The 25577-nt window shown below is 43.5% G+C and overlaps 4 protein-coding genes across 13 annotated transcripts; 3 read left to right on the plus strand and 1 right to left on the minus strand.

The window, feature by feature from the left end:
• Positions 1 to 407: 407 nt before the first annotated feature.
• Positions 408 to 3633, minus strand: wdr4 (WD repeat domain 4). The gene is made up of 11 exons (XM_077002587.1): positions 3501 to 3633; positions 3141 to 3209; positions 2900 to 3046; positions 2647 to 2803; positions 2250 to 2362; positions 1955 to 2015; positions 1684 to 1788; positions 1467 to 1537; positions 1163 to 1349; positions 977 to 1046; positions 408 to 789 (listed from the first exon to the last, which is right to left on the minus strand). Exons 1-11 carry the CDS (start codon positions 3581 to 3583, stop codon positions 584 to 586), a joined length of 1269 nt encoding a protein of 422 aa, XP_076858702.1. The 5' UTR covers positions 3584 to 3633; the 3' UTR covers positions 408 to 583.
• Positions 3634 to 3681: 48 nt separating this feature from the next.
• On the plus strand, positions 3682 to 11315 carry LOC143512361 (uncharacterized). 5 transcript variants are annotated; one of them, XM_077002585.1, is made up of 8 exons: positions 3682 to 3838; positions 4009 to 4088; positions 4283 to 4343; positions 4719 to 4815; positions 7114 to 8499; positions 10074 to 10137; positions 10217 to 10341; positions 11067 to 11315. In XM_077002585.1, the coding sequence occupies exons 3-8, from the start codon at positions 4299 to 4301 to the stop codon at positions 11096 to 11098; spliced, it is 1749 nt and encodes a 582-aa protein (XP_076858700.1). In that variant the 5' UTR covers positions 3682 to 3838; positions 4009 to 4088; positions 4283 to 4298; the 3' UTR covers positions 11099 to 11315. The 5 variants fall into 5 exon arrangements, with proteins under 5 accessions (XP_076858700.1, XP_076858701.1, XP_076858698.1 ...); XM_077002584.1 differs by lacking the exon at positions 3682 to 3838 and adding an exon at positions 3859 to 3915; XM_077002586.1 differs by lacking the exon at positions 4009 to 4088.
• Positions 11316 to 11572: 257 nt separating this feature from the next.
• ndufv3 (NADH:ubiquinone oxidoreductase subunit V3) lies at positions 11573 to 18198 on the plus strand. 2 transcript variants are annotated; one of them, XM_077002589.1, is made up of 4 exons: positions 11573 to 11728; positions 12581 to 12692; positions 14175 to 15188; positions 17816 to 18198. In XM_077002589.1, the coding sequence occupies exons 1-4, from the start codon at positions 11684 to 11686 to the stop codon at positions 17974 to 17976; spliced, it is 1332 nt and encodes a 443-aa protein (XP_076858704.1). In that variant the 5' UTR covers positions 11573 to 11683; the 3' UTR covers positions 17977 to 18198. The 2 variants fall into 2 exon arrangements, with proteins under 2 accessions (XP_076858704.1, XP_076858705.1); XM_077002590.1 differs by having other exon boundaries at positions 12581 to 12686.
• A 375-nt stretch (positions 18199 to 18573) lies between these two features.
• pknox1.1 (pbx/knotted 1 homeobox 1.1) lies at positions 18574 to 25572 on the plus strand. 5 transcript variants are annotated; one of them, XM_077002595.1, is made up of 12 exons: positions 18574 to 18686; positions 20354 to 20447; positions 20857 to 20987; positions 21138 to 21309; positions 21773 to 21943; positions 22155 to 22269; positions 22412 to 22509; positions 22686 to 22817; positions 22941 to 23017; positions 23257 to 23420; positions 23659 to 23818; positions 24600 to 25572. In XM_077002595.1, the coding sequence occupies exons 2-12, from the start codon at positions 20394 to 20396 to the stop codon at positions 24604 to 24606; spliced, it is 1281 nt and encodes a 426-aa protein (XP_076858710.1). In that variant the 5' UTR covers positions 18574 to 18686; positions 20354 to 20393; the 3' UTR covers positions 24607 to 25572. The 5 variants fall into 5 exon arrangements, with proteins under 5 accessions (XP_076858710.1, XP_076858706.1, XP_076858709.1 ...); XM_077002591.1 differs by having other exon boundaries at positions 18577 to 18686; positions 23659 to 25572; XM_077002594.1 differs by having other exon boundaries at positions 18579 to 18686; positions 22689 to 22817; positions 23659 to 25572.
• The last annotated feature ends 5 nt before the right edge of the window (positions 25573 to 25577 follow it).

Here is a 25577-nt window from a genome sequence, read left to right on the forward strand (position 1 = left end):
CCTACACAGGTACCGACAACAAGTGGTACAATTATTACAAGAACAAGGATGACGGTCGTCTTACATAAGGCAGGTGCATCTATAAACGCGTGGGCAGATTGCGACTGCAGCCTTGATCGCTGGAAGGTTTTTCTTAAGCTCCCTCTGCTGGAGGAAATCTTTAATGGTCGTCTTTAGCCGACCGGCAAACCTGTAATCTAAATCTTTGTCATTTACAAGGTTTTCATGTCCCCTCAATCATTTTAAGTATTAATGGCACAAACTTCACTGGCAAAATGGAAAATATTAACATGTTTTGGAAAATGTCTGTTGTCGGTTTCAGCTTTGGGCAGAGAATGTTTCAGAGTGTACATTACAGGTTTGAGAGCTATACGTAGTCATCATTCGACAAAAGGGAAATTTTGATTGAAACAAAAACGTTTATTTAAAAATCTATGCAGTATTTGTGCATTTGCAAAAATAATAGTGCAGACAAATTAAACTCGGTTCTATGTACATCAAACAACCCATCAGTGGAAAGTCCAGCGCCCCCTGGAGGTTGACATCGGAACGCTTCCCCTTCATCTCCTCCAGGTTCTGTCTCTCAGCTGCAGGAACGAGGCACTGGTCCTCCTTTACTCTCCATCTTGTTCTTCTTAACTGCCCCACTGGGTCGTGGGCCGTTACCTGCCCTCCTCTTGGCCCCCTGCTCTTTCTGCAGTCTCTCCTTCTTCCTTTCCAAATACGATGCTGTGTTGTCAAAGTTCACCTTGTACAGGTGCTGGAACTGGCTTTCCTGCCCAAGAGAGTCTGACAGGAGAGTAGAGAATGAAACAAAACACATCCGGATAAAGAAGAGCAAGCAGACTGGTAAATAGAAGTTTAGCAAAACTGCATCATTTGCTGTTGGTTTTCTGATATGTTACAAACTCACATCAGGAACAAACAAAATGTGTAAAAAAAATTAATCTGAAATCTTTTTTGGTGGATTTCTCACCTTTGAAAAGGTCCCAATGGAGGCACAGTGCTTCTGATACTGTCTGAAGATCAGGGCTTTCAGTTTCACACTGCTCCACAAAAAAAAAAGACAAAACAGCAACACAAGATCACTTGAGTCCTTTATTGGAATGTTATGCAGAAGTTAAGCATGTATGTATGTATGTATGTATGTATGTGTCTATACCTGCCAGCCCTCTTGAGTGTGTGTGTACAGCAGGACATTTGAGTCTTTGTTCTCCAGCAAGACCCAAAGTCGACCTTGAGGGTCAAAGGTCATGTCCCAAGGAGTATGAGGCAATGTAAGGTTATCACTGGGGGTCAACGGTCCATCTGGTACGTCGTCCAGCACAAACAGCTGAATGGAGGGAAGTCTACAAGAAAACCAGGAATGCAGTTACAGTAAATGGATCATAATCACTGCACTACAAATGACCCCAAAAATGCTGGTTCAAATTCATCAAACATCAGGATCAAAAAGTGATGCATACCTCTCACACTGAACTGCAACATAACGGCCATCCTGGGTGCTAACGATCCGACTGATAGCAAACCTCTGTTCCTAGGAACGAAACAATCTAGGTAATTTAGGAGGAAAAACATCTGTTCTATTCTAAACACCCAGAGTACAATAACTACGCATGGCTCTACTGTAGAAGGCAATGCTAAAGATACGTGTCACAGTATTAGTTAGTAGATGAGGGTCACCTCTTCAGAGTCTGGAGCAGAGCTGCTCTGAACACCATGCTGCTTCAGGTCGATGCTCTGTAATCGCCGGCCAGACTCATAATTCCAAAGTTTGATTGTACCATCCTGCCAAAGCAACACCATCAGTCTTACCATGCATTAAAACCTGATTTTTTAACATAAGCCTATTAAGAATTCAACTTATTGTTATTTAAACAGCTAGCAACTAACGTTTGCATGAATTACAGTGAGCATTAAGGTAGAACAGAAAAAGAATAGAAGGGATTCCTACCCCTGAGCCAGAGATCAGCCATTCAGGATGGCCGGGAGGAACACACAGTGCACTGACAAACCTACCAGAGAAAAGACGGTCAGGATTGGCTTATGTATTGGGCAGTGCTGCCTGGCCCCGTTCAAAACAGTCTGAAAATCATTCAAACCAAGTCTATATTCAGGTCAACACGTTGCCATGTTTGCTGGGTATAATCCCTCATATGGCTTCTTTCACTGATTGTGGTACAGGTGAAGGTGGAGTGTAGCGTCAGAGAAATGGCACCATATCCAGATGTTCAGATGCTCATGCTTACTCTGTGTGGCCGAGGCAGAAGGCCTGGATGTTGTACGGGGATTTACGGACGCTCACTCTAATCTTCTCGTCTCTGTCGGCCGTGATGATGTATTTATCATCTGGAGACAGCGTCTATGAGAGGTGCAGGTTCATCAGTGTGGCATGTGCCAAAACATCCTCACTAGCTAGACATGGCACAACAGCTAATTTTGGGGTTAAAGAGGCTTATATTTGAGCGCTTGTCAGGAATTGCCAATCCATCTTACTTACACCGAGTAGAGATTAACTCCAGGACAGACCCAAGCGATTATGTAGTAGTCTTTCTGATACTAAAGCCAGCTGTGTTCTATTATTGTTGGTTAGATCTGTGCTATAAACAGCAGCAAACACAATGTAAAACTAAAAGGACCACTTACTATACCCAGCAGCATCGAGAGATGGCCGAGTTTCAGCTCGCCCTGCCGCTGCGGCTCCACAACAGAGAACGAGTACACGTCGCCGGACTTATCCGCCACAAACAGCTCGTCCTCGGCCCGGCTGAACACCAGGGAGGTTCCCCTCCGCACCACCCACCTGTAGGGCGCAAACATCCACACGCACCACCCTCGTCAAATCCTCCAAACTGCACAGGCCGGACACACAAGGCCCCAGAGTGTACAGTACCAGTACCTGGTGCTTACGCACTGCCAGGAGGGTCGAGTGCGGAACAGAACCAGTCTTTTACTGTCGTCGGTCAGAGCCGCGTAGTTTCCTGAGGCGGACATGGCGACGGCGAGCACAACGTCACTTCCGCCCTCCTCTGGACCTGCGCCTTGACTGCAAGGGGTCAAAGGTCAGACATGAGCGCGTGTCAGACTGGCGCACAGAACAGCGCAGTTAGTGCGTGATGGTGAAACACACACGTGGTTACCTTTCATTCTCCGCTTTATTTTCATTGGGCTTCTTCTCTGCTGTGGAGCAGTCAAACACGAACGGCTCCCTTTATCAGAGGAAACACAGTTAACAAGACTTCATACCATGAACACATTATAAAACATTTCTCCATTATCGAGACGGACACCGATCAGAAATGTTGACTGTAAACACAATTCAGTTCAGCAATTAGTTAGCTACGTTAGCAAGCTAGGCTAGCTACTGAATCAAGTCTTAGAGCTGGGACCACTCCATCCATACTCGCTCACTGTGCTTTACTTTAAGCACTTGGTCTACAAAAGCAAAATCCTCATGAACAGCGATTTACTAGAAAACAATACATCATGCGATTGCTCACCTGTTTCGACTGATATTTATTGCTACTAAATTTTGTGAACAGGTTGTCACCAGCCAGTCCCCAACACAACACACCACGGCCATGTCTCCGTCGCGCACATGGCGAGTCACGTGGCGAGTCTCCGTCGCATACTTAAAACGTCACTAAACGCCTCGGCCGCCTTGTAGCGTTAAATCACCTCCACATTACAATAACCACGAACAAAAGATTGTCATGTGTTTCAGTGGGTACAAATAAAAGTGTAGTGTGTACTATAAAATATTAATTAATAACGAGTACGAATGAGTTATATGATGAACATTTTGCATATTTTCTGGAAAAAAAACAGCACAGAAAAGGTGAAAGCTGAACGGGGGCGTTTCCTCTGTGTTGTTCTCAAAACAGTGCACTGCCTTTTGGAGCCTTCATGTAGTTTGTACGATTTTTATGTGCTTTGTCGGATACTTGTTAGACCTGGATGTTTTGCTCTTTGTAGTCTAAGCTTGAAGTATCTTCTCTTCGTTTTTAGGGTAACTTTCCTGTTTTCTGAAGGCAATAACTAACTCGCTCACAAGTCCGTCAGTCTACAACCAGCTGTATCACAGGACTGTATGCAATACTTTGTGAAGTATATAAAATATAGATTTGACTTGTTGCTTTTGAGATGTGTTCTGTATGGAGTTTAGTCGGGACCTGTGGTCGAGTATGTCTGTTGTATGAGTGGAATAATATTTTAGTTGAACAAAATTATAGCGAATTTCAATAAGACCCAAGCCTGCAACCTTTATTTGTCGTTGGAATAGATATTTAAAGCCAAATATGGCGGCCTCCTTGCTCAGAATAGGACGACTTGGATCATTCAAGGTAACAGATTGTCACTTTTATATTTAATTTATATGAAACTATTATTTTTTGTCTAGTTTTGCATAATAGCGCATTACTAACGAATGCACCACAAATGTATGACTTGGAAAATCGGACAAAATAATAACATTTACTGCAGAAATGTTCTCATTTTAATAGAAGTTTATAATGCCTTATATCCATGCATTGCAATCATTTGGCCAAATTAATTTTACTATATTGTAGTTAGTCACATTTATTTAGACATCCTAAAATGTGTGTTATATTACAAACGTCTGTATTTGTTATGTAGTTCAGCTGATAGATCTAAATTCTTACAAACTGCACTGCCACCTCTAAGTGTCCCGTTACGATAGAGTGCGTTTGCTTGATTAGGTTCTGCGTGTGGAGCGCTGGACTGTACTGAGAGCTTCAACCCTCTCTTTCGGTTCAAAACCTGGGGGTGGCAACAAGTCCAAAAAGTCCAGCAAAGGCAAGTACCATGATCCAAAAGGGTTTGTTTGGTGTTTGGTTGGTTTTGGCATTGTATTTCTTGATCGCAGTCTTTATAAGTCAAATGTTCAAGTTGGTGTTCAAAGGGTGATACTCAGAACTATAACTGGCATTCCAAATAACATCTGTGGTGGTAATCTTAGGATTAGTTACACCGACTCAAGTTAAAAGGTCAATTCATTAAGTTAGGTTACTGTGTGAGAAATCATACCAGCTAGTTTTTGAGATGGCTGAGCTGACTGACAAGATTTGATTTGATTGAATTCGAGACCATAACCATACAGTGGAGTTAGACCCCTCAGAGTGTCTGCAGGATTCTGCACCACAGCACACACAGAGTCCTGCATGATCCTCAACATGAAGCCTCATAAAGCCCTGTTTCTTACTGAACACTGGTGCTCATCCATCACTCTTGAAGAGGAACCCATGATGTAAATATGAACCATCAAACAATGGGAAAAGTCTGTATGAGATGCTCTGCACTGACTATCTCTAATACACATTTTCTAATACACATAACCCAGTCACTAAAATGTGCATTTTGTTATCAAGTGTTGTGTCTCTTATGTTTTGTTATATTTATTTGATTCTTTGTTTTTGTTTTACTATTGTACATGCTTATAAGCGGTACATATATTTTAAGTGAGTAAAGATGAAACGAGGAAAATAATCATAGTTCATGAACTGAATGTGGCAAAATTGTGACTGAAGATGTTGGATGATTAGTGACAGTAATATAAATTCTTCCTGTAGGAGGAAAACAGTCATGTGACTGACACACCTTTTCCCAACAGTCAACTCCCAGCATCCCTGTCCTTGGACACGCCTCTCTGTCCTTGGACATGCCTCTCTGTCCTTGGACACGCCTCTCTGTCCTTGGACACGCGACTCCCATCACCCAATCATTCCCTTCCTTTCTTGCTAACCATACTCAGAAAGTGTCTGTCTCTTGACAATTGATGATTAATGATAATTATGTGTTAAAAGTTTCATTGTTTTTGTAAATATTTCACAAGAATTGTCTCAGTGGATAAAATGGAAGTGGGTAACCATGGTGTGTACAACATTTACATTCATGGCATTTGGCAGACGCCCTTATCCAGAGCGACTTACATTTTTATCTCATTTTTATACAAGTGAGCAATTGAGGGTTAAGGGCCTTTGTAACGTTCTGCATAGTGCAGAGCATGGAGGCGGACACAAACGCTGAGAAGAGCGAGATTACAGGGCATTCCATAATCGTCGTCAAAGTCACAGGCAGGAGTCATAACCGGAGAGCCATCCAAGTGAGACAAGTACAGGGGCATGATCAAGACATACACGAAACAAAACCAGGCAGGATAACACAGAACAGAGCATGAACCAACAGAGTATAACACCGGGAACAGGGCATAAGAAGAACGAGACAACCAAACATCCAAAACAACCGACGAAGGACATGGGAGAGTCAGGGGCTAATATACACTGACCTAAACTAGGACCAGGTGCTAACAATGACGACAGGGGCGTGGCAGACAATAGGGAATTAAGGAAACAAACGAGCAGGGCGGGATGAACAGGCACGGAACACAGACACAAGGGAACCCGGAGTGACAGCTAGGAGAGGGGGCGTAGCCATACGTGACAGCCTTGCTCAGGGGCACCTCAGTCATGGCCTCAGGTCTGGGAATCGAACCCACGACCCGCCGGTCACAAGACCAGTTCCCTAACCACCAGGCCATGACTGCCCTGCATTAGACATTAGAGGGTATAACAGCAGTGGGTGCAACTATAGTGGCTATAGCATAGTGGGTAAGGTTGTAGTGGTTGTAGTGGGTATAATTATGTATTGCGGCAACAGGTAGGCTATAGCATTGTGGGTACACCTGTGTGGTGGTGGGTATAACTGTAGCAGGTTTAGCATAGTGGGTACAGCCATAGTGGGTACAGCCATAGCGGGTACCGCCATAGCAGGTAGTGTGAAATGCAACAAGTTGCTTATATGAATTATTGTGCTGATATTAAGCACAGAGAGATGCATTGTAACATACTGCAAATGTCACAGTGTCACACATGCATTAATAGACATTACTATTATGATATTCTTAGAGGCACATCTATGTACCTACACACTTCTTCTACCATATTTGGTAATAGAATAAGAAACTCAGTTGCACTGCCTCATGATGCTGTGACCATCAGTCCTGAGACAATGCAGCTCTTTCTCTGATTATACAAACAGTGTAGGATGTCAATAAAATAATAACAATTGTGTGTATTAACTTCCCTTCCAACACAGCAAAGTCCACTGCAAATACATACTTCGATATAAAAAATCTTGTGCAACATAAATCCTTTGTGGAATTGCCCAAGAAGAACACTGCTGCCGGAGCTCCCCGTGCCGTTGCCATAACTACTGCAGAAGCCACACCCGCTGTCACCATCCATGGACCTGCAGCTGTAGAACCTCAGCCAATCGAATCGGCCGTAGTACAGTCTCCATCTGTGGATGAAGCTGTCACGGTCCCCACACCTGAGGCTGACTTCCACACCACTGCAACACATGCCACAGTGTTCTCTGCCCCTGAAGTTAAAGTTTCTCTCTCTGCTGAAGCCAGTCCTGTAGCGTCCAGTGCTGCCACGCCTGTTGCAGAATTCACAGACGATGCACCATTAACCGAAACCGTACATGTTGCTGAATCCACACCAGAGGTCGCCTTCCCTGTCAAAGCTTCCCCTGCTGCTGTTAATGACTCTGCTGCCTCTGTATCTGCTGCTGTTCCTTCTACTGGACCCAGTCATGGTACTGAAACCACACACATAGCTGAAGCAGCATCAGACGTCACCTCCATTCATACCAAAGCTTCATCTCTCACTGAAAACGCTGATCTCATGGCTGAAGCTGAAACCACCACAGCTGACACTGCTGCCATGGTTGCTGAAGTGGCCAAGGCTGTTGAAGGTGTTGCAGAAGAGGCCACCCGGACGGTTGAAACTGTTGCCCCTGGGCCTGGGGTTGTTGCCCCTGCCATTGAAGCTGTTGCCACTGACGTCCCAGCTCTAGAAGCATTAGCACCTGCATTGGAGCCTGTGGCAGAAACAGTCCCTGAAGCTTTTGTGGAGCCAGTCCCTGAAGCTTATTTGAAACCAGCCTCTGAAACATCTGCAGAACCAGCCCCTGGAGCATCTGTGGAACCAGCGTCTGAAGCATCTGCAGAAACTGACCCTGAATCTTCAACAGAATCAGCCCCTGAGTCTTCAACAGAACCAGCCCCTGAGTCTTCAACAGAACCAGCCCCAGAGCCTTCAACAGAACCAGCCCCTGAAGCAGCTCCTACAGATGTCATCCCAGCTGAAGCTGCCCCTATAGAAGCTGCTCCTGAAGCTGAAGTTGAAGCCCCAGTTGACCAAGAGCCCGAGGCAGCACCAACTGCAGAAGCTGCCATTGAAGCAGTCATAGCAGCTGCAGAAACTGTGGCTGAAGTAATTACTGAAACACTCCCTGCTGAAGCTGTGGCTGAAGTAATGGAAGCAGTCGTGGACGCTCTGTCTGAGGTTGTTGCAGAGGCAGCTCAGGGCAAAGCTGAGGTTTTATCAGAAACAGCCCCTGGAGAAGAAAGGATGGACCCCACCCTGATCACAGATGCTGCAGAGGTTCCTATTGAAGTTGCGGGACCACCTAAGGGTATAAATAACCACCCCCTTCTTCACCCCTTCTGTCTGTTTGGGCTTTCTCAAATTTTACATCCTTTTTCCCATTCTTTCTTTTTTCTCCTCCAATTAGTTTTTTTTTTTTACTGCATTTTAAGCTGAAATAGTAAAAGTGAACACCATTCATAAAAGTGTTTTAAAAGGGCCATTTGGCTTGTCATAACATATTTATTTGCATATAATGCATTTACTGGTTCGTTAGAACTCATCACTGCTACCATGTTCAACATCACAGCATCCATGCAGACTCAAATGGTTTGTGCTCACAATTTAAGCTATAATATGGACAGCAGAGTGCTTGTCCCTGAAGTTCAAGGGTCATAAATTGTGTGCTAAGCTACACACAGCTATACAACGTATAGGAGTCCAAAAATGGATGTCTAATACAATGGGTTTGATCTTGGACCAGAGTTTTTTTGGCAGCACTGTAAGGCGCTTCTGTCATTGTCCTGGCATGGCTCAACAGCGCCCCCCTCTGGCACCCAAGTCCCGTGCTCCTCCTGCGCTGCCCACTAACTGCTCAACACTGCTCAACAACTGTTAATTATTCACTCACTCACGTTGTGGCTTTGCCTGCAGATCTAACCTCTTCCTTTACTTGCCGCCTGTTCTAGTCTCTTCCTGTCCGAGTTCTGACCTGGGCTCTTATTGCTTCATTGCTTTCATTTCTCAGCTTGCCAATTATTATACATGCAGCTGTAAAATATTGTTCAATTTGTTATTGTTATTTTTATTTTGCATTTGAAATATTAAAGTGAACTTTTACTGTTAGTGACCATCAATCCGATGGGTTTTTTTTCTCTCTCTCTCTTTTAATGCTGATGTTATGGTTATGGTGAAATCATACTTTACCACAGACACTGAAGTCATACTTTATCACGTGGTAACAAAGTACAACACGTCTCTTATCATCTTATCTTGGATGGATGCTGCAGTATGAGTGACATTGAAGGTGTTTTTATGGTTTTATGGCGTGGCTTCTTTCTCCTTCGCTCTCACACGAGCACGGTGATTCAGCCTGACTATCTTCCCTGGACACTCCATGCCCAGTAACCTCGTTTAACCTCTCGTCCTCTGTATGGGGTGTGTGTGGGGACCAATGCATGTCAAAATGTGTGCTATTCCTCCTTCCCTAAGGTGATGATCTTTACTCTGAGTGGGTCTAAGATTGTACTCATGTGGCCAGTGGCGGACTTAGCAATTTGGGGGCTCAAGGCGAATTTAGCTAGGGGGCCCATCAACATTAATATGCGAGAAATAAGTCAGCTAATCAGGGGGCCCCTACAGTGGGCTGTGGTGGGAGGGGCCCAAGGCAGTTGCCTAACCATGCCTCTATGCAAAGACCGCCTCTGCTTGTGGCTGTGTGTGGAATGCAGATTGGGGAACCGATTCCTAGGTCCTCACCGTCACCTTCAGGTCTTTAGGCCAAGAAGTGCTGTGGTGTATCTAGGGGTTTTTCATCCTTTTTGAAATGTTTGTGAGATGTAGGAGAAGGTGGTTGAAAAAATGTTTGAATGAATAGTAATGTGTTCTCTTTGTGACTACCAGCTGGCTTGGATCCTATTCAGAAACTCTTCCTGAATGCAGTCCGTGATTACTCCTCAAAGAGCAAGTACGTTACACACACACACACACACACACACACACACACTCAGTTGGGTATCTGTGATGGTTTCCTCCTGTATTATCAGGACTACTGGTGGCCTAGTTGATGCAGGTCCTGAGTACCACAAGGCATTAGCTGATGAAATCGCCAAACTGCAGCGGTTATATGGCAGTGGTGACCTGACTTCCTTCCCAGAGTTCAAATTTCCTGGTGAGTCATCAGTGACTATTCTAAAGCTATAGATTTCTTCTTCTTCTTCTTTCGGCAAATCCCGTTTAGGGGTCGCCACAGCGGATCAAACTCTTCCATCTGGCCCTGTCCTGAGTGTCCTCCACTGACACACCAGCCACTCTCATATCCTCTACCACTGCATCCATAAACCTCCTCTTAGGTCTACCTCTCCTCCTCAAGACCCTCCTACCAATATACCTCTCCTCCCTCCTCTGTACATGTCCAAACCATCTCAATCTCGCTTCTCTAACTTTATCTCCAAAACATGCTACATGTGCTGATCCTTTAATAAACTCATTTCTGATTCTATCCTTCCTCGTCACTCCAAATGAGAATCTCAACATTTTCATCTCAGACACCTCCATCTCCCTCACCTGTCTCTTTGTCAGTGCTACTGTCTCCTGTCCATACAACATAGCATGTCTCACTCAGGGCCGGCGCCAGAACATATACAGTGAGGGGGCGTCAGAAAATTTCGGGGTGGCGAACGCAAGATGTTGAGCGGGGGGGGGGGGGGGGGGGGGGGGGCGTGTAACGATTGTTGAGCGGGCGAGGGTGCACCATGTAGCAATGGGTCTTATTATTTACATTTGGGGGGCGGGACACCTCGCCTGAGCCCAGAGCTTAATTGTCTTTATTAGCAAGCCAGTATCCAGTATTCGTAGATCTGTAGATTTGACCCCAGCTATTTTTGTGTATTGCAGAGCCCGATCTGGATGAAGTGTCTAGCAAGTGAACAGAACAGTTCCCAGCATCATCATGTCTGTTCAGTGTAATACCCTTTAATAACACCCTTTAATCCCAGTCAGCCTTTTATGTGTTGTGTGAGCTTTTTTTTAAGAGTTGGTTAGAACACTACTATATAAATATGATAATTGCACATTTATTTACGTTTTGGCAGTGAGGTGTGAAATAATTGAAGAGAACAAAATAAAAAATATCTTAAAGTTGAAGTTCAAGTTTTGTCCTTTCTTTCCTTTAGCCAGTGTGTTAAAACAAAGAAAGATTGTACATTCCTACACAGATAATTTGGAGTATGAAAATTATGAGTTAAGGAATGGTTCATGTTAACGTATGGCATAGTGAACAACTAAGATATACATAAATGCAATAACTAGACCTATCCAGCGCACTATATTCAAACCAAAAGTAGCTTTTGTGTCATGTTTGCCAATAATGGCATGTACGGAATTGCACGTTTGCCTGTTTGAACGCTAGGGGGCAGTGTTGTCCCGTCTCTGCGTCTCTATATCCACGCCCGGAACGTCGAGTGTGAAGTTCAGTTTCTGTAGGAACGTCTCATAACAGCTACACCACCAACATGGCGACGTCCCTGCTTAAGCTAGGACGAATTGGGTCGCTCAAGGTAAACACTAATGAATTATAATGCAACCAAATGTCATTACATGAAACTGGGTATGACGTCGGCTTCAAACGTTCATTTTCGACTGTTTATGGTCGCGTTTAGATTTAACCGTTAGCTGCGCAGTTAATCAGACAGACCCCCTCGTTAACTCGGTGTGGTTCACTACGGGCTATGCGTGTTTTAGCAAGAAGAACACAAATGTGACAACACAAATGTGACAAATGCATACTCAAATATGTGCTATTACTAGGGACTAATTATTGTTTTTGCTTGCAGTGTAACCTTATTGTAAACCTTTATACTACTAGCCAGGCAGCTTGATATTTTGAGCAGTGTGAATTAGGTTAATTAGGTAATTAAACGTATAATAACCACAGCAAGTTGAATGCTAGCCTTTGGTGTTAGTGTGCCGTTATCTAGCTAGCTTAATTAGCGCAGCTTTAAAGACGTTGAAAAAATATCCATCTAAGTGTCCAGTATGTGTAGTATTCTGAAATATTAAACGTGTATAGCCTATATACATCCCAATAATACTTCATTACTGTAAACGCATTGCTAAAGGTCCAATGCAAATGTATGCAGATACGTTTGACGTCAGCTGTGTATCGCACAATTATTTTATTACATTGTTTTTGTGCTGGTCAAGTTAAAGGCTGCCAAAAATAGGTTGGTAAACAGTTGGTTTAGCCTACATAAAACTAGATCTGTTGCCCTCCCCACTAATGCTAAAATCCAATAATAAGGGGGGGGCATTGAGCATGATGCCTAAAACAGTAAAAATAGTGATGTGTTTGCCATTGTACCCATAGTTAGTCCAGATAGCCCATAACCTGGAACTGTCATTTTTGTTAGTGTCTCCAGCAGGACAGCTGGGTCACTCTGAGGACACCATTTACCGCCGGATTCTGCACTAAAGCAGGGGAGACGAAGAAACCAGCAAAGAAAACAAAAGCTCCAAGTAAGAGTAAGGACATGTCTCCTCCCAGCTCCTCTGCAGGGGCTTTTTTGGACTTTGTCATGTACTTGAATCACGTATCTTGCACTTACATGGAATGGCTTATTGGTGTACATGTCTAGAGAGCAGTGCACTGAAATAGTGTACATTTAATTAGTCTCATAACATATGATACATTTGTCCAGTAATTTGGGGCCTCAAGGTGAGTTGTGCAAACACTTGACTTGAGCTGCTGTAGATGTATGTGTGTTAGACATGGTGAGTAGGGGTGTAATGGTACACAGTTGTCACGGTTTGCTTCACACCATAATACTAAGACTTACGTTTCTGAACAGACAGTGGTGTAGTTGCAGTTTGTTCCACTTATGGTCATATAATGCCCCCATCCCACCCCCCAAGTAGGTACAGCCTGCGTGTCATTTGTTTGTTTGTTTTGGTCTGGATCTGGTGATTGGTTGATTTAGTGTAGTGGGTAACTTTGTTGCTTCTGTCGTTGGGGGTGGCGTTTCTGGACAAATGGACCATGCTACACCAATAAAAATCGTTGGGTAGGACTTCAAACAGTACATTTGCCTACCTTGATTGATATTGTAAGTTGATCTGGATAAGCACATCTGTCATATGCATAAATGTACATTTTAAATGATTGGCACATCTGGGCTGTGCTGTTGAATATGCATTAGCATGTTAATGTTTTTGCATGTGTAAGTTATCATACAACACTAACACACTATACTCATTCACCACTTGTTGTCGTAATTCACTGTGAACCTGATGTTTGCCCACATGGCTGGTCTGAAGGAAGCAGATAGGTCTTCTAGCTCCTGTGTGTCATTTGCATTCACCATAGTGTGACTAACACGATCAGATGACATTGAGCTTCGGTGAAGCTTAGCATAGCATGTGGCTAACTTGCTAAAGTTTCAATAGCTTGAGGCTTCAAGTGGAATTCAAGTTTGTGAAATCTGATTGCGCATTAGGTTTGTCAATCTTCACACATAGGCTACTGCATATTCTCTGTATGACTACATGCACCAAACTGTAACATGTGTACCATGACTATAACAAATACAGGTACCGTTACACCTCTAAGCTCCATGTATTTCTGAACCAAAGGCTACCTGCTTCATATCCAAAAACTTAACATATTTTGAATGATATTTAGCTTCTTCAAAGTATCTTTTGGTTTCTGACCAGGGAAAGTAATATTTTGTTGCATTATTAATAGTCTTGACACCTTGGGACTACATTAAAAATTTGGTTTTTATTTTTTTCATAAATGCTTTTATCAGTGCAGACAGTTGTTAAAATTAAATATAGCTATCACTATGGCCAGGCTTTGGGGATTTGTTTAAAGTCAGATGGTGTCTACCAGGTGAGTGATAAATTTGACATTGGTGTTGGCAGGGTTATTACTTCCAGGGTTCAAGGTTTCTTGAATGAAGTCCTAAAAACAGTCTCACCCTGTTTATCCCTGTTACGTTTTCTCAGCCTTAGAGGCCCCTGACGAGAGGGCTGCTCTCCTAGCCTTCAAGACCACTGTTGCCTTCCCCACTAGAATCTCCACCAAAGGAACCGAGTACAAAGGTGTTGCCTTAGATCCTGTAGTGGCTGTGGGTGCTGTTGCCCTGGGGGAGGCTGCCTTTACCAGACAAGCTGAATCAGCTTCTACCAACACTGACCGCCCTGATGCCAAGGGAGATGCAACTGAAGCTACATCTACTGCACAAGCTTCCACTGGAGGAGAAGAGCCAGTAGCAAGTACACTTGGATCAGCAGAACCAAAGGATCAAGAAGCTACCTCCACCTCCTCTAGTGAATCAGATACTGATTCGGATTCAGATTCAGATTCTGATTCTGATGATGAGAAAACAGACAAAATTGAAACTGTGGTCCAGCCCAGAGGAAAAGCAGAAGAGGAGACAGCGCCGACGTCAACTAGTGAAGAGTCTGCTTCAGTGAAGACCACCCCTGGCCCTGAACATGTGTCTGCTTCAGCAGGAACAGTGAAGAAGGAAGCACCCGAGGTATCTGCTGAAGCAGGGTTCAAAATTAACGAGGCTTCCATGGCTGAAGCCCGCCATGAGTCAGTTGATGCTGCTTCAGGTAAATCAGTAGCTACAGGGGGAAAAGAGCCAGGTGTCAAACACCCAGAAGCCAAAGTTGAAACTCCACTAGAAACATCCCAGGACGGAGCTGCAATGAAAGTAACTCCTGAAGCAAGTACAAAAGCACCTGACCACCCGCCTCAGGTTGTCCCTAGGGAACGCCCGGAAGCCCTGCTGAAGGCCACACCAGAAGTGCCCCCGGACTCTCCTGAAGAAGGGGCATCTGAAGCCAAAGTCGAAGCTGCCCCGCAGACATTGGGGGGAACTGTGGCCGAAGCTGTGGCTACTGAAGCTGGTACTGAAGCATCCCTCGCAGAAGAGCTGACCGATCCTGCTCCCATACTCACCGACAAGGCAGAACCCCCAGCCGAGCCTGAAGCAGCCCCAGCACCTGAGGGTACATACCACATTATCTAAATACTGTTCTCTCCTCTGTGGAGCCCTCCAGCCACAGAGATGCACACTTCATCTTAGCTTGTATCTTTTAATAGCTAAAAGAGGTATTACCATATTGAGCTGTATGTCTGAATTGACCCCACATTCTTCATGTCGGCAGCTTCAAGCATGTCTGCACTCCAGGTTCTGGATGGCCAGGCAGTGCAGCTTCTTTGCATGAACGCCTCCTTTCCTCATTCTCTTACCCAAGCTTTGCACTTATACTCTTACAAATTATTTAATGATGTTTTTCTTTGGTCTGAATAAACACATAACGGTTCACTCACAAATGGCAGCATAACCTTTTCCATCAAAATCTCACTAGAGTAAATATTCTTGGCTGGGATTTAATAGTAGTTATAACACTCCATTTACATAAGCAGTAAACACTATGTACAGATGTGAAGCTTCTTATGTCTGACAGTCCTTTTGCATTACTGGTGCTATTATTGGTGCTCTTTTGATTCTGTTATGGACCAGGTAAGACTTCAAGAATTCAAAAACTCTCAGCTGCCTGAAAATAACTTCAAATGTAGGACCGTTCATACACTCTCTACCTTCAGACTAAAGACGACTTTTAAAAAGATTTAGCTTCTCTTCCTTTCTGTCCTGATAAAGGGTTGTTTGCTATATTTATTTGAAATTTGTTTTTATTTTTACTTGGTGTATTTGGTTTCGGGGGTTTTGTTGTTTTTCTGTTTTTGTTATTTTTAACGTATTAATGTGATCAAATTAATGTAGAAGCTTGGTTTCAAGTGTCTTTTACCACTTGTGGCTAAAGATGATCAATCGGTGTGTATCAGACGTCCCAGATTACTGGTGTTGGTGGAGGTTGCCTTCTTGTTCTGCCATTCAGCTTGTATCTAATTATAAGCTCATGGGTTAAGAGTGATTAAAATGTAACCAGTAACCCACTGAAGTCTTTCTGAGCCCAAACTTTGACACCCTCAATCTATGTCAATCTCTCTTTTACACAGATTTATGAGGAACACTAATCCTCTATCTGTGCATCTTTTGTTAGATAACTATATTGAATATAGTCTTCCATTTTAACACAAAAACTAGATACCTGTTTTTGTTTAAATTAAATATTATAATTATAAAAATATATATGTATAGTGTGACCACCCAAAAGTGTAACGATTAAAATTCTCAACTTCATAGATATTTTAAAATAAAATATAGTTTTCGTGTATTAGAATTCAATTGACATGAATTGCCAAACCAAAAAGGACCAAATGAATGAGCTTGCTGAGTAGAGCTGAGGTGAGAGTGGCTGGCAGGTCTCTGTAGTCCGGACAGGAAGCTTTGAGCCATTCACACTCCTCTTAGATTGAGGACATGGGGGGAGTCACATTGACAAAAGAAAGTGACTAGAGTGAAACTACGTGGATGTGTGAATATTCTAACTAAAGGCTCCTTTCAAGTTAGGATGTAGTTAAAGGATGTGTAAAGTGCCTGAGTCACCCTGTTCCACAAGATGTGACCCCAAGACTGCTCTAAATGAGTTTTATGAGGTTTTTGGGGGAGTTGAAGATTTTTTTTTTATTATTTGGAATAACCGTAGAAAACTGGACATGTAGTGTGGAATAAGATTTATTTTTTATTTGTATTTTTTTGTATGAAATAATATATAAAGGATACATAAAAGGTAAAAACACACACATTTTCTTTTCTGTTTGCACACATTCTTGCTTACCTACTTAACCCTTGCTCACCCAACAACCCACCCTTAATCTCCTCAGAACCCACCCTTGCCCACCCACCAAGCATTAGAGAACTTGTAACAAAGAAGAGCAAACGTATATATGTCTGTATGCAGATATTCAAAGGCTCTATTCACTTTTGACTAAACAGAGGAAGAGGGCCACATATTTTAGCCAGTGTTTAAATGTGGGAGAGGGATGTTTCCACTGGAATATGACGTCTTGCTAAAAGGGCACAGAATGGATGAACACCAGCTTGTGTAGTGGACAGGAGTATTAGGGGTTGCTGCAACTATAGCAACTATAACCCTAACTTGGGGGTAAGACTTGATGTGCATGTTTAATACAGATGAAGAGTAATGAAACACAGCTAATAGGGCGTTGTAGTAAGGCAAAACCAAAACGCAAGGCTCAAGTTGGCCGGCACAATTTTAACTGGATCAAATTGAGTTTAGCGCAGATTAAAGAACTAGAAATGCAAAGAGTAATCCAACTTTTTTTGTCAAGCTTTACTTGTAAATCATGTTATCGTTGTTGTTGGAATACGATGGTTATGAAATACCCAGTGCAATGTGCATGGTTCCTGTTACATCAGTGTCCACAGGTCTCTCCAACCAGTTCCTGGTTAGATGGTATTTAGATTGTTCCTGGAGCCTGATCTATTAAAGCCTTTAGCAAACATGCATATAGATTTGCTGCTGCAGAAAGCCATTAACTTGTTGAGGTCTTTATCATGCAGCTGTTGCTGACCATTTTACCCAAATTGCATGTGCAGACATAATATTTTAAAGAGTGAATTAATACATTGATATGTATGTATATATGTATGTATGTCTAGACTACATTATTTCAGTTTGCACTTGTCTGTCTGTCTCTTTTCTAGAACCTGTCCCACCACCTGAGCCAGAGCCATTCGACAACACCACCTACAAGAATCTTCAGCACCACAGCTATCACACATTCACCTTCGCAGACATGGACGTGGAGTTGGCTCAGCACCGTTTGCCCCAGCCCTCCACGGGAAGACCCTCACCCATGCACTGATCTGCCCCAGACGAGCTGTTGCCCCATCTCTACACACGCAGTCCACACAGCCCTTGTCCGTGGTTGCTGTGCTCGTGTTTGCTTATTGAATTATTGGCTACAATGGGAAAGGCTTGTAACTCTATTAATGTATATGATTTCATTAAATCAAAGTATTTGGATTTCTTTGTAGTGCCTATATAGATTGTTGCTGAAATTGAGCAAAATAAAATAATAGAAGTATTGGGTGGTTTAAGATATCTGTTTCAGTGGGATTTTGAATGTTTGTAGTTTTGCATAGCAGAAAACTCTGATTACTTCAGTATCCTAGGGCCTTTACTCCGTTGTACACAAATACAAAGAAATTTTACATAGCTGCAAATGTATAGAATTAACTGTCCACTTAATGTTGTAAGAGATGACCTAATATTCTTAATTGCAGCTTTACTATTAAAGGACAGCATTAAATGAGCACAAATAAAACATATTCCTGAAAACAAACGTAGATTTTTCTAAGAACGGCACGACTCGAGAGTGAGACGAGGCGTGAAGCGAACCGCAGGCTCTTTCTAGGGCAACAGCCCAGCGTAATCCCACATCATATCTCCTCCCACCTCATGAATATTCACATCCGAAGATGCTTTGCGTAACGCTACGCGGTGACGCAACGCGACAACTGCGGATCCCGATTGCTGCAGCCGCTTGTCAGTGTGACGAAGATTGGCACCCAGGTAAGCTGTCACTCAAAATCCGCTTTTCACCCCCGTTCACTATCAATCAAACTATCTGGGCGACGGCCTGCGCGAAGGGCTTACGGCGAGGTTATAAGCGCTACGGAACAATTTTGATCAAATACGGATCCGCGTACGGCCCGAAAACCTTACAAATGACAAAATATATATATAAATATGTCGGGGTTTTTTTGATAGAGAGAGAGAGGAGGTTTGTGTTGTGAGCTGAGGGCGAACACTGAAGCGAAGGCCCCGTTTGAGCACCGGCGCCTCCCTCCTTGGTCGCCAGGCGTAGGCCGCCGTGTTTGGCGGGTGTAGATAATTAAAACACGGGCCTTTCTCTGTCCCCGGTACACAGGCGACCAGTTATCCCAGTCACGCACCAGTACAAACACACACACAAACTAAAATACGCGAATGTTGACCAAACTTTGAGACGGCTAACTGGGTTAGCTCGCCAGGCCCGGGATTACAGGCTAACAGGCTAACGAGCGCTAACGGCTAACAGCGACTGACTGTTGCGATCTGATTTCTCAACCTTATGTCGCTCGTCGGTATCTAACCAGCAAACATTGTAGTGTTTTTTGGTATTACAAGTAGATTTTTAAGTGCCAATATGCATACGGTTCCCGAGTGGATACCGTGAATAACATTCCGTGCCAGCTGCCCCTGGTTATTGCCCTAGTCGCCCTAGTTATTAGTGAAGTTGGTGACAGTAATTTCACACGTGTTTGTATGTTGTGTTTACAAAAAAACACCCGCATAACGCCGTTTGTAAAGATGAACTTTAAGCTAACAACCCCCATCCGGTAATGTTTTACAGCTAAATGACAGTGGGTGTGTGTGTGTGTGGACGCTTGGATACTCATCACTAACACACACACACACACACACACGGCGTTAGGATGTAATGGTGTACGATTTATATGAACCATGTCAAAAGAGTTTAAACACGCCGTTCTCCACCTACACACGTGTATTTTGAAAGTCGTGGGTAGTTGGTAATTGTCTGTATCGTTTGCCCCAACCCCGATCTCCGGCGCCATATAACGCGATCAAAGAACACATGTTGGTGTGTTTTACGCTTTAACTCTGACATTTACTGTCGGAGCCAAGCACGCAATGTAGCCAAAAGTATGTGGACACCCCACGGACGTAATTTTGGGGGGGGACATGTCCCCCCCACTTTTTCAAAAGCCGGCTTTGGTCTCCCCCAGTTTTTACGGTTAAAACCAAATATTTAAATAGCGACGAATCCATGCCCCCCCCACTTTTGAAATCAAAATTACGTCCATGGGACACCCGATCATAATTATATGACCTTGTTGTCCCATTACAAAGTCAAGGGCATTAACATAGACGTTCTAACCAACCCCAGTTCATATCAAAATGTGTTTTGTAGCGTTGAGGTCGCACTGAGTTGAAGCAACAGTCACATTTTACAATACTACTACGTTTAAAGGCACCGAGCTCTTCAATACAGCCCATTTTATTGCCAATGTTTGTGTATGCAGATTAGGTCTATGTACTTGCTTTTATACAAGTGTGTCTTAAGCAACTGAACTCAATAATTAAGGGTGTGTCCACATACTTTTGGGTGTATACTGTACTATATATTATTTCCATTATAATTTTTTCTTGTCTATTTGTGGTTAATCGTATTTTAGGTGATTTACCACTACTAGCTCATATAATGCTTCAGTGACCATGATGGCAACCCCGCCTGTGTCAGTAAACAAGTACCAGGAGGGAATGCAACAGGTGGGCATTTGCATTCACACAAGTTCCATTCACTCCCTAGTTATAGCTTAGAGGTGGTTTTGTAACCTTTTCCAGCCTGATGAGAATCAGCAACTCTTCTGAGATCCTTGAAACTCTCCTTTGTTCCTTGATGCGCTTCTTCATTCTTTATAAAGCAGAATGCCACTCGCACATGATTCTAATCCCATTTATTGACAACACCTGACTCAAATGTCATCTTCAAACTATCTACTAATCCTAAAGGTTCACATGTCTCATTTGTTTGATTTAATGTTCTTTATCTACTTTTAAGATTTGTATGACAGTTATGCAGAAAATATAGAAAGTCCTAAAGGTTCACAAACTTTCAAGCACCGCTGTATTTTTCCCTCCACACTCTTCATCAGCACTTTCTTTTCTCCTGGTTTAGATGCAGGCGATAAAGCAGGATGATGATGAACCAGAGCAGGGCTTTGCTGACACACACCCAGGACTAACATGCAGTCCTGCCCTCACTGAACCTCAGACTCCAATGGACGCAGATAAAGCATCCATATACAGGTAATGACAAATGCGTGGAGTTCCACCTATGTGTACAACAGCTCGTGGGTTAAAAGGTTGATTCTCCTCCGGTCTGGTCCTGGTTTGTGTCTGGTTTTGGTTCCGGTGTGTTCTGCATTAATTCATCATCCTCTTTTCCGTGTTCTGCAGGCACCCGCTCTTTCCGCTCCTAGCCCTGCTGTTTGAGAAGTGTGAACAGTCAACTCAGAGCTCAGACTGTGTCACATCAGCGAGCTTTGATGTTGATATTGAGAATTTTGTGCGCAGTCAGGAGAAAGACGGCAAGGCTTTCTTCAGTGAGGACCCTGAGCTGGACAACCTGGTAAGGGTTCTTCACTCAACTTCACTCAAACATAAATCCTGTCACAAATTACCTCATTTGTTGTTGTGACTGTCAGAGTGCATGTCTTTTTTTTTTTTTTCTCTCATTCTGTCTGTAGCAGTCACAGTGTTACAGTGATGTTGCCTGTTTGGTTCTCTGAAGTCAACAGTTTTTGCAAAGCACAGTCTGAAGAACCTAAAGGCCTAAAATCTGTAGAGATGTCTCCACAGTGCGATTCATGATCTCCCCTTTTTGACAGTAGCGTTAAAGAAACCTACGATGCTAGAACAAGCCATCCTACTGCCTACCAAAATCTGCAACTCTGACAAGAAATAGTTATGGCACTTACCACCTGCAACTGCTTAATTGATGGATCTGGTGTCAGCAGCACAGGCAGTAGGCACGGCACTCGTGGATAGGACCGTAGCTTTGACACGGCAGTAAGAGGCGTGCGTGTGTGCAGATGGTGAAGGCCATCCAGGTGTTGCGGATCCACCTGCTGGAGCTGGAGAAGGTCAATGACCTGTGTAAGGACTTCTGCAGCCGCTACATCGCCTGCCTCAAGACCAAGATGAACAGTGAGACTCTGCTGAGTGGAGAACCGGGTGGCCCGTACTCTCCTGTCCAGACACAGGTAAGCTGTGGTCGGCCATCTCGCTGACCCTTACCTGCACAAGTCGGCTTCCATCCACTTTTGTTTACATCAGTGTCTCGCCTTCCACTGTGAAGGGGGTTTGGAACCCTGTTGCCCGTTGAGGTACTCGCATGGCCTGAGAGGCAGCGTGCCCCATTGCAACAGCCTGCGATGCGTGTTTATTTTGTACCGCACTGTTTTTGTTTTCCAGCCCTGTAGCTCATTCTCCGGGGCGCTCAGCCCACAGGGCGTTGTGGTGCCTGCCTCTGCCCTGCAGCAGGGCAATGTTACTGTGACAACAGTCAATCCCCCACAGGTGGTGACAGGTGCGTCTCTTGGGGCCTGATTCTCTATACATCTGCTATATAATTACTGAAAAAAAACTGATAGTAATGAGTACATTAATGCTGCTATACCAATGTTATACGTGTATAATATTTTTGTATTGTTATTTTTGGGGGCCTTCAGGTGGCACGGTTTATCAGCCCGTCACTGTAGTAACACCACAAGGCCACGTGGTTACACAGACCATCTCACCAGGCAGCATACGCATTCAGAACTCCCAGGTGTGCCCAACGCTCGGCTTGCCTCTGCACACACACACACACACACACACACACAGCACAGTGCTCAAATTTAATTGTAATGCAAATTATAATGACAATAAAGGCGATTCTGATTCAGCTGTGTTCATTCAGCTCCACTTGCTGTGCCTGTTTTTTGTTTATTGTTTGTGTCTAAGCAGCTACAACTGCAGCTGAATCAGGATTTGAGCTTCCTCGGTGCTGATGACGGCTCATCTAAAAATAAGCGTGGCGTTCTTCCAAAACAGGCCACCAATGTCATGCGCACTTGGCTCTTCCAGCACATCGGGGTGAGGCTGCCGGTCCAGGGGGAACTGGGCCCTCTTCTGTCTTCTGTTATTAGTTATTAGGGCCTTATTAGTGTTCTGTCTTCAGCCTTTGTGCTCATAACCATTTGTTTGATCTCCCTTCAGCACCCATATCCCACTGAAGATGAGAAGAAGCAGATTGCTTCTCAAACTAATTTGACTTTGCTCCAGGTCAATAATTGGTATGTTATGCAGTCCTGCATGGTTTGCTGGCTTTCTTCCTGTTTTCCTGACACTTTTCAGAAATGTGGACCAAATCAGAAAAACAATATCAAAAAACAGTTTTGAGAGTGAAGAAAATTAATACATGAAGCAAAGTCTCACTGAAATATCTTGCTTATTTATGTCCTAGCTGCTTGGTCAGTTCCTTAATCTCTGAGAAGCTGATTGGTTAAAACCATTGTCTCCATCTTTGTTATAGGTTCATTAATGCACGGAGGCGGATCTTGCAGCCCATGTTAGATGCCAGCTCCACAGAAATGCCCAAAACCAAGAAAAAGCCTCCACAAAACCGGCCCCTGCAGCGCTTCTGGCCCGACTCCATCGCCACCTCCGGGGGCCAGCAGCAGCTCTCCATGGCTGACGGTGAGCGCAAGATGAGTTCAGGATGAGCACAGGATGCAGACGCACTGGTCACGTCAACGTGCACCAACAGCTCTCCGTGAGATGTGTGGGGAGTCGACTTGAACAGACTCTCAGAGTCTGGAACAGCAACACTATGTGTGGCATGTTTTAGAATCGGGCGATCGGAAAGTAACTGATCGTAAATAAACTTTGTGTGTTCATGGAGTGATGCCATAGCAAGTGGCTGTTCTGTGTCCAGGTACCATGGTTACAGTTGGCATGACCGTAGATGGCTTCCAGGCACTCTCGTCAGACGGTGCGACACTCGCTGTGCAGCAGGTCCTGATGGGTAATCACAGTGAGGAGGAAACAGATGACAGCGCAGACGAGGACGACCTGTCTGCAGCCAACATGACCGGGTTGGGCCTGGATGCCAGTGACTGAGAAACACACACACACACACACACACAAACAACTTTTGGTCAAGCCATCAAGCCATTAACTTAACCCGTTTACACAATGAGTTTAGCACTGCTCATGCACTACAGACAGAAAAAAAAAATACTAAAAAGAGGATTTCAGAAACAAATCTAGAGTACTGTATATAGACATTCACATATATTATCTCACATACAAGAACACATGCACACAGTTTACAGAGAGCACAACCTTACAGACAAGATTACTGAGTGAGAAAAGTCTGGTTTTATTGCATAGACATGTAGATGAGTGGATTTTTTTGTATGACAAACTCCAAAACAGCAAGCCAGAAAAGGCAAGTGTCTGAATAATGCTGACGTTTGGAAATTCTTGTTGTGTAGCGTTTGGTAATGATTTTGCTATACTAGCCCACTCGGATGCCAACATTTTGCGAGTTTTTGCTTGTGATGGTTTTAATCTGCATGCTAGTGTTCCTTCTCTGAACTTCCTCCCGGCGGGAAAAAAAAGATGCTTATTTTTATATAATGAAAAGTATTTGCTTTGTTTTTTATTAGTTTGTTTTTTGTTGTGTGTTTTATAATGAATATTTATGTAAAAACAAAAAAAACCTGCAGGCTAGCTGCCCAGTTTTCAGGGCTTAATAACATTTTCTAAGAAAAAAAAGGCAAGATTTTATCATTTTTTTAATTGACAAATTGGTTTTAACACAAGCTGCAAAGACAATGCCTTATGTTGTTTCTCTTTTCTAAATCGAACCAGCTGGTAAGCACAGGAGGCCACGCCCACGGATGCATCCGAACAGCAGCACGGCAGAGCCGTGGACTCGGGTACCCTGCCTTCTTGGCGGGGGGAGGGGGGAGTTGGGGCTGTGCTGATGGGAAGGTCCTTTTCCACTGTATTTGCCTTATGCTACCCAGTGTAGCCAAAGCCAGCCAGTACTGAGCCCTGCACAGACTCCTGACTGAGCACTCAAATTTGGTTAACTAAAATTAGTTTGAAGCCTCCAGTTCCCTCCTGACATTATGGGACAGCTTCCCAGACATGCATTAACCCTAGTCTTGAACTAACCTGCAGTGTAGTTCTTTGTAATCTAGTAATCTAGGGTTATGCTTAATCTGGGTATGGGAAAATGGGCCGCTGGGGATAGGGATTGACCTGAAGTGCACACAAGGCTCTTAGTGCCCATGTGAAATGTTTTTCATAAAAATGTATTTTGAAAGTGAAGAAGACATCAAATGTCACAAAATGTTAATTTTAAAAGCATGAATAAGTGGCAAAGGCTTGCTGCTTGTTTTTTTTTTTTTTTTACCTCTTTCAGAAAATTGCATGTAAAAGAGGAATTGTAAAAATACCCCCCCCCTCCCCCCACTCTGTGAATTTGCCAATTATTGAGCAAAGTTTCTTTCTTTTCAAGAGGACAAAATGACGATACAAAATGTGAAGTTCACACATTCTTATTTATTTACATAGAGTGGCTAACATATTTCTGATTTGTAGCAGTTTACAAACTTTCAGATAAGCAATCTTGCTTGGAATAGGTCTTCTGCTATAAATCAGTAGTTACCTAATATCTTGTTTCTACTCAAATGTAGTTTGGTTTAAAATATCTTTTTGTTTAAAGACACAAGCATGACCTTTCAATCATGTTGCACCATTTTCTATGGTTGGCAGCCCGTACTGAATAATGGCATTCTGTGTATTAGATTAAAGATGTTTTTCTAATGAATAAAAATGCAT

The sequence above is a fragment of the Brachyhypopomus gauderio genome, chromosome 4, assembly GCF_052324685.1.
Source record: "Brachyhypopomus gauderio isolate BG-103 chromosome 4, BGAUD_0.2, whole genome shotgun sequence".
Lineage (NCBI taxonomy): Eukaryota > Metazoa > Chordata > Actinopteri > Gymnotiformes > Hypopomidae > Brachyhypopomus > Brachyhypopomus gauderio.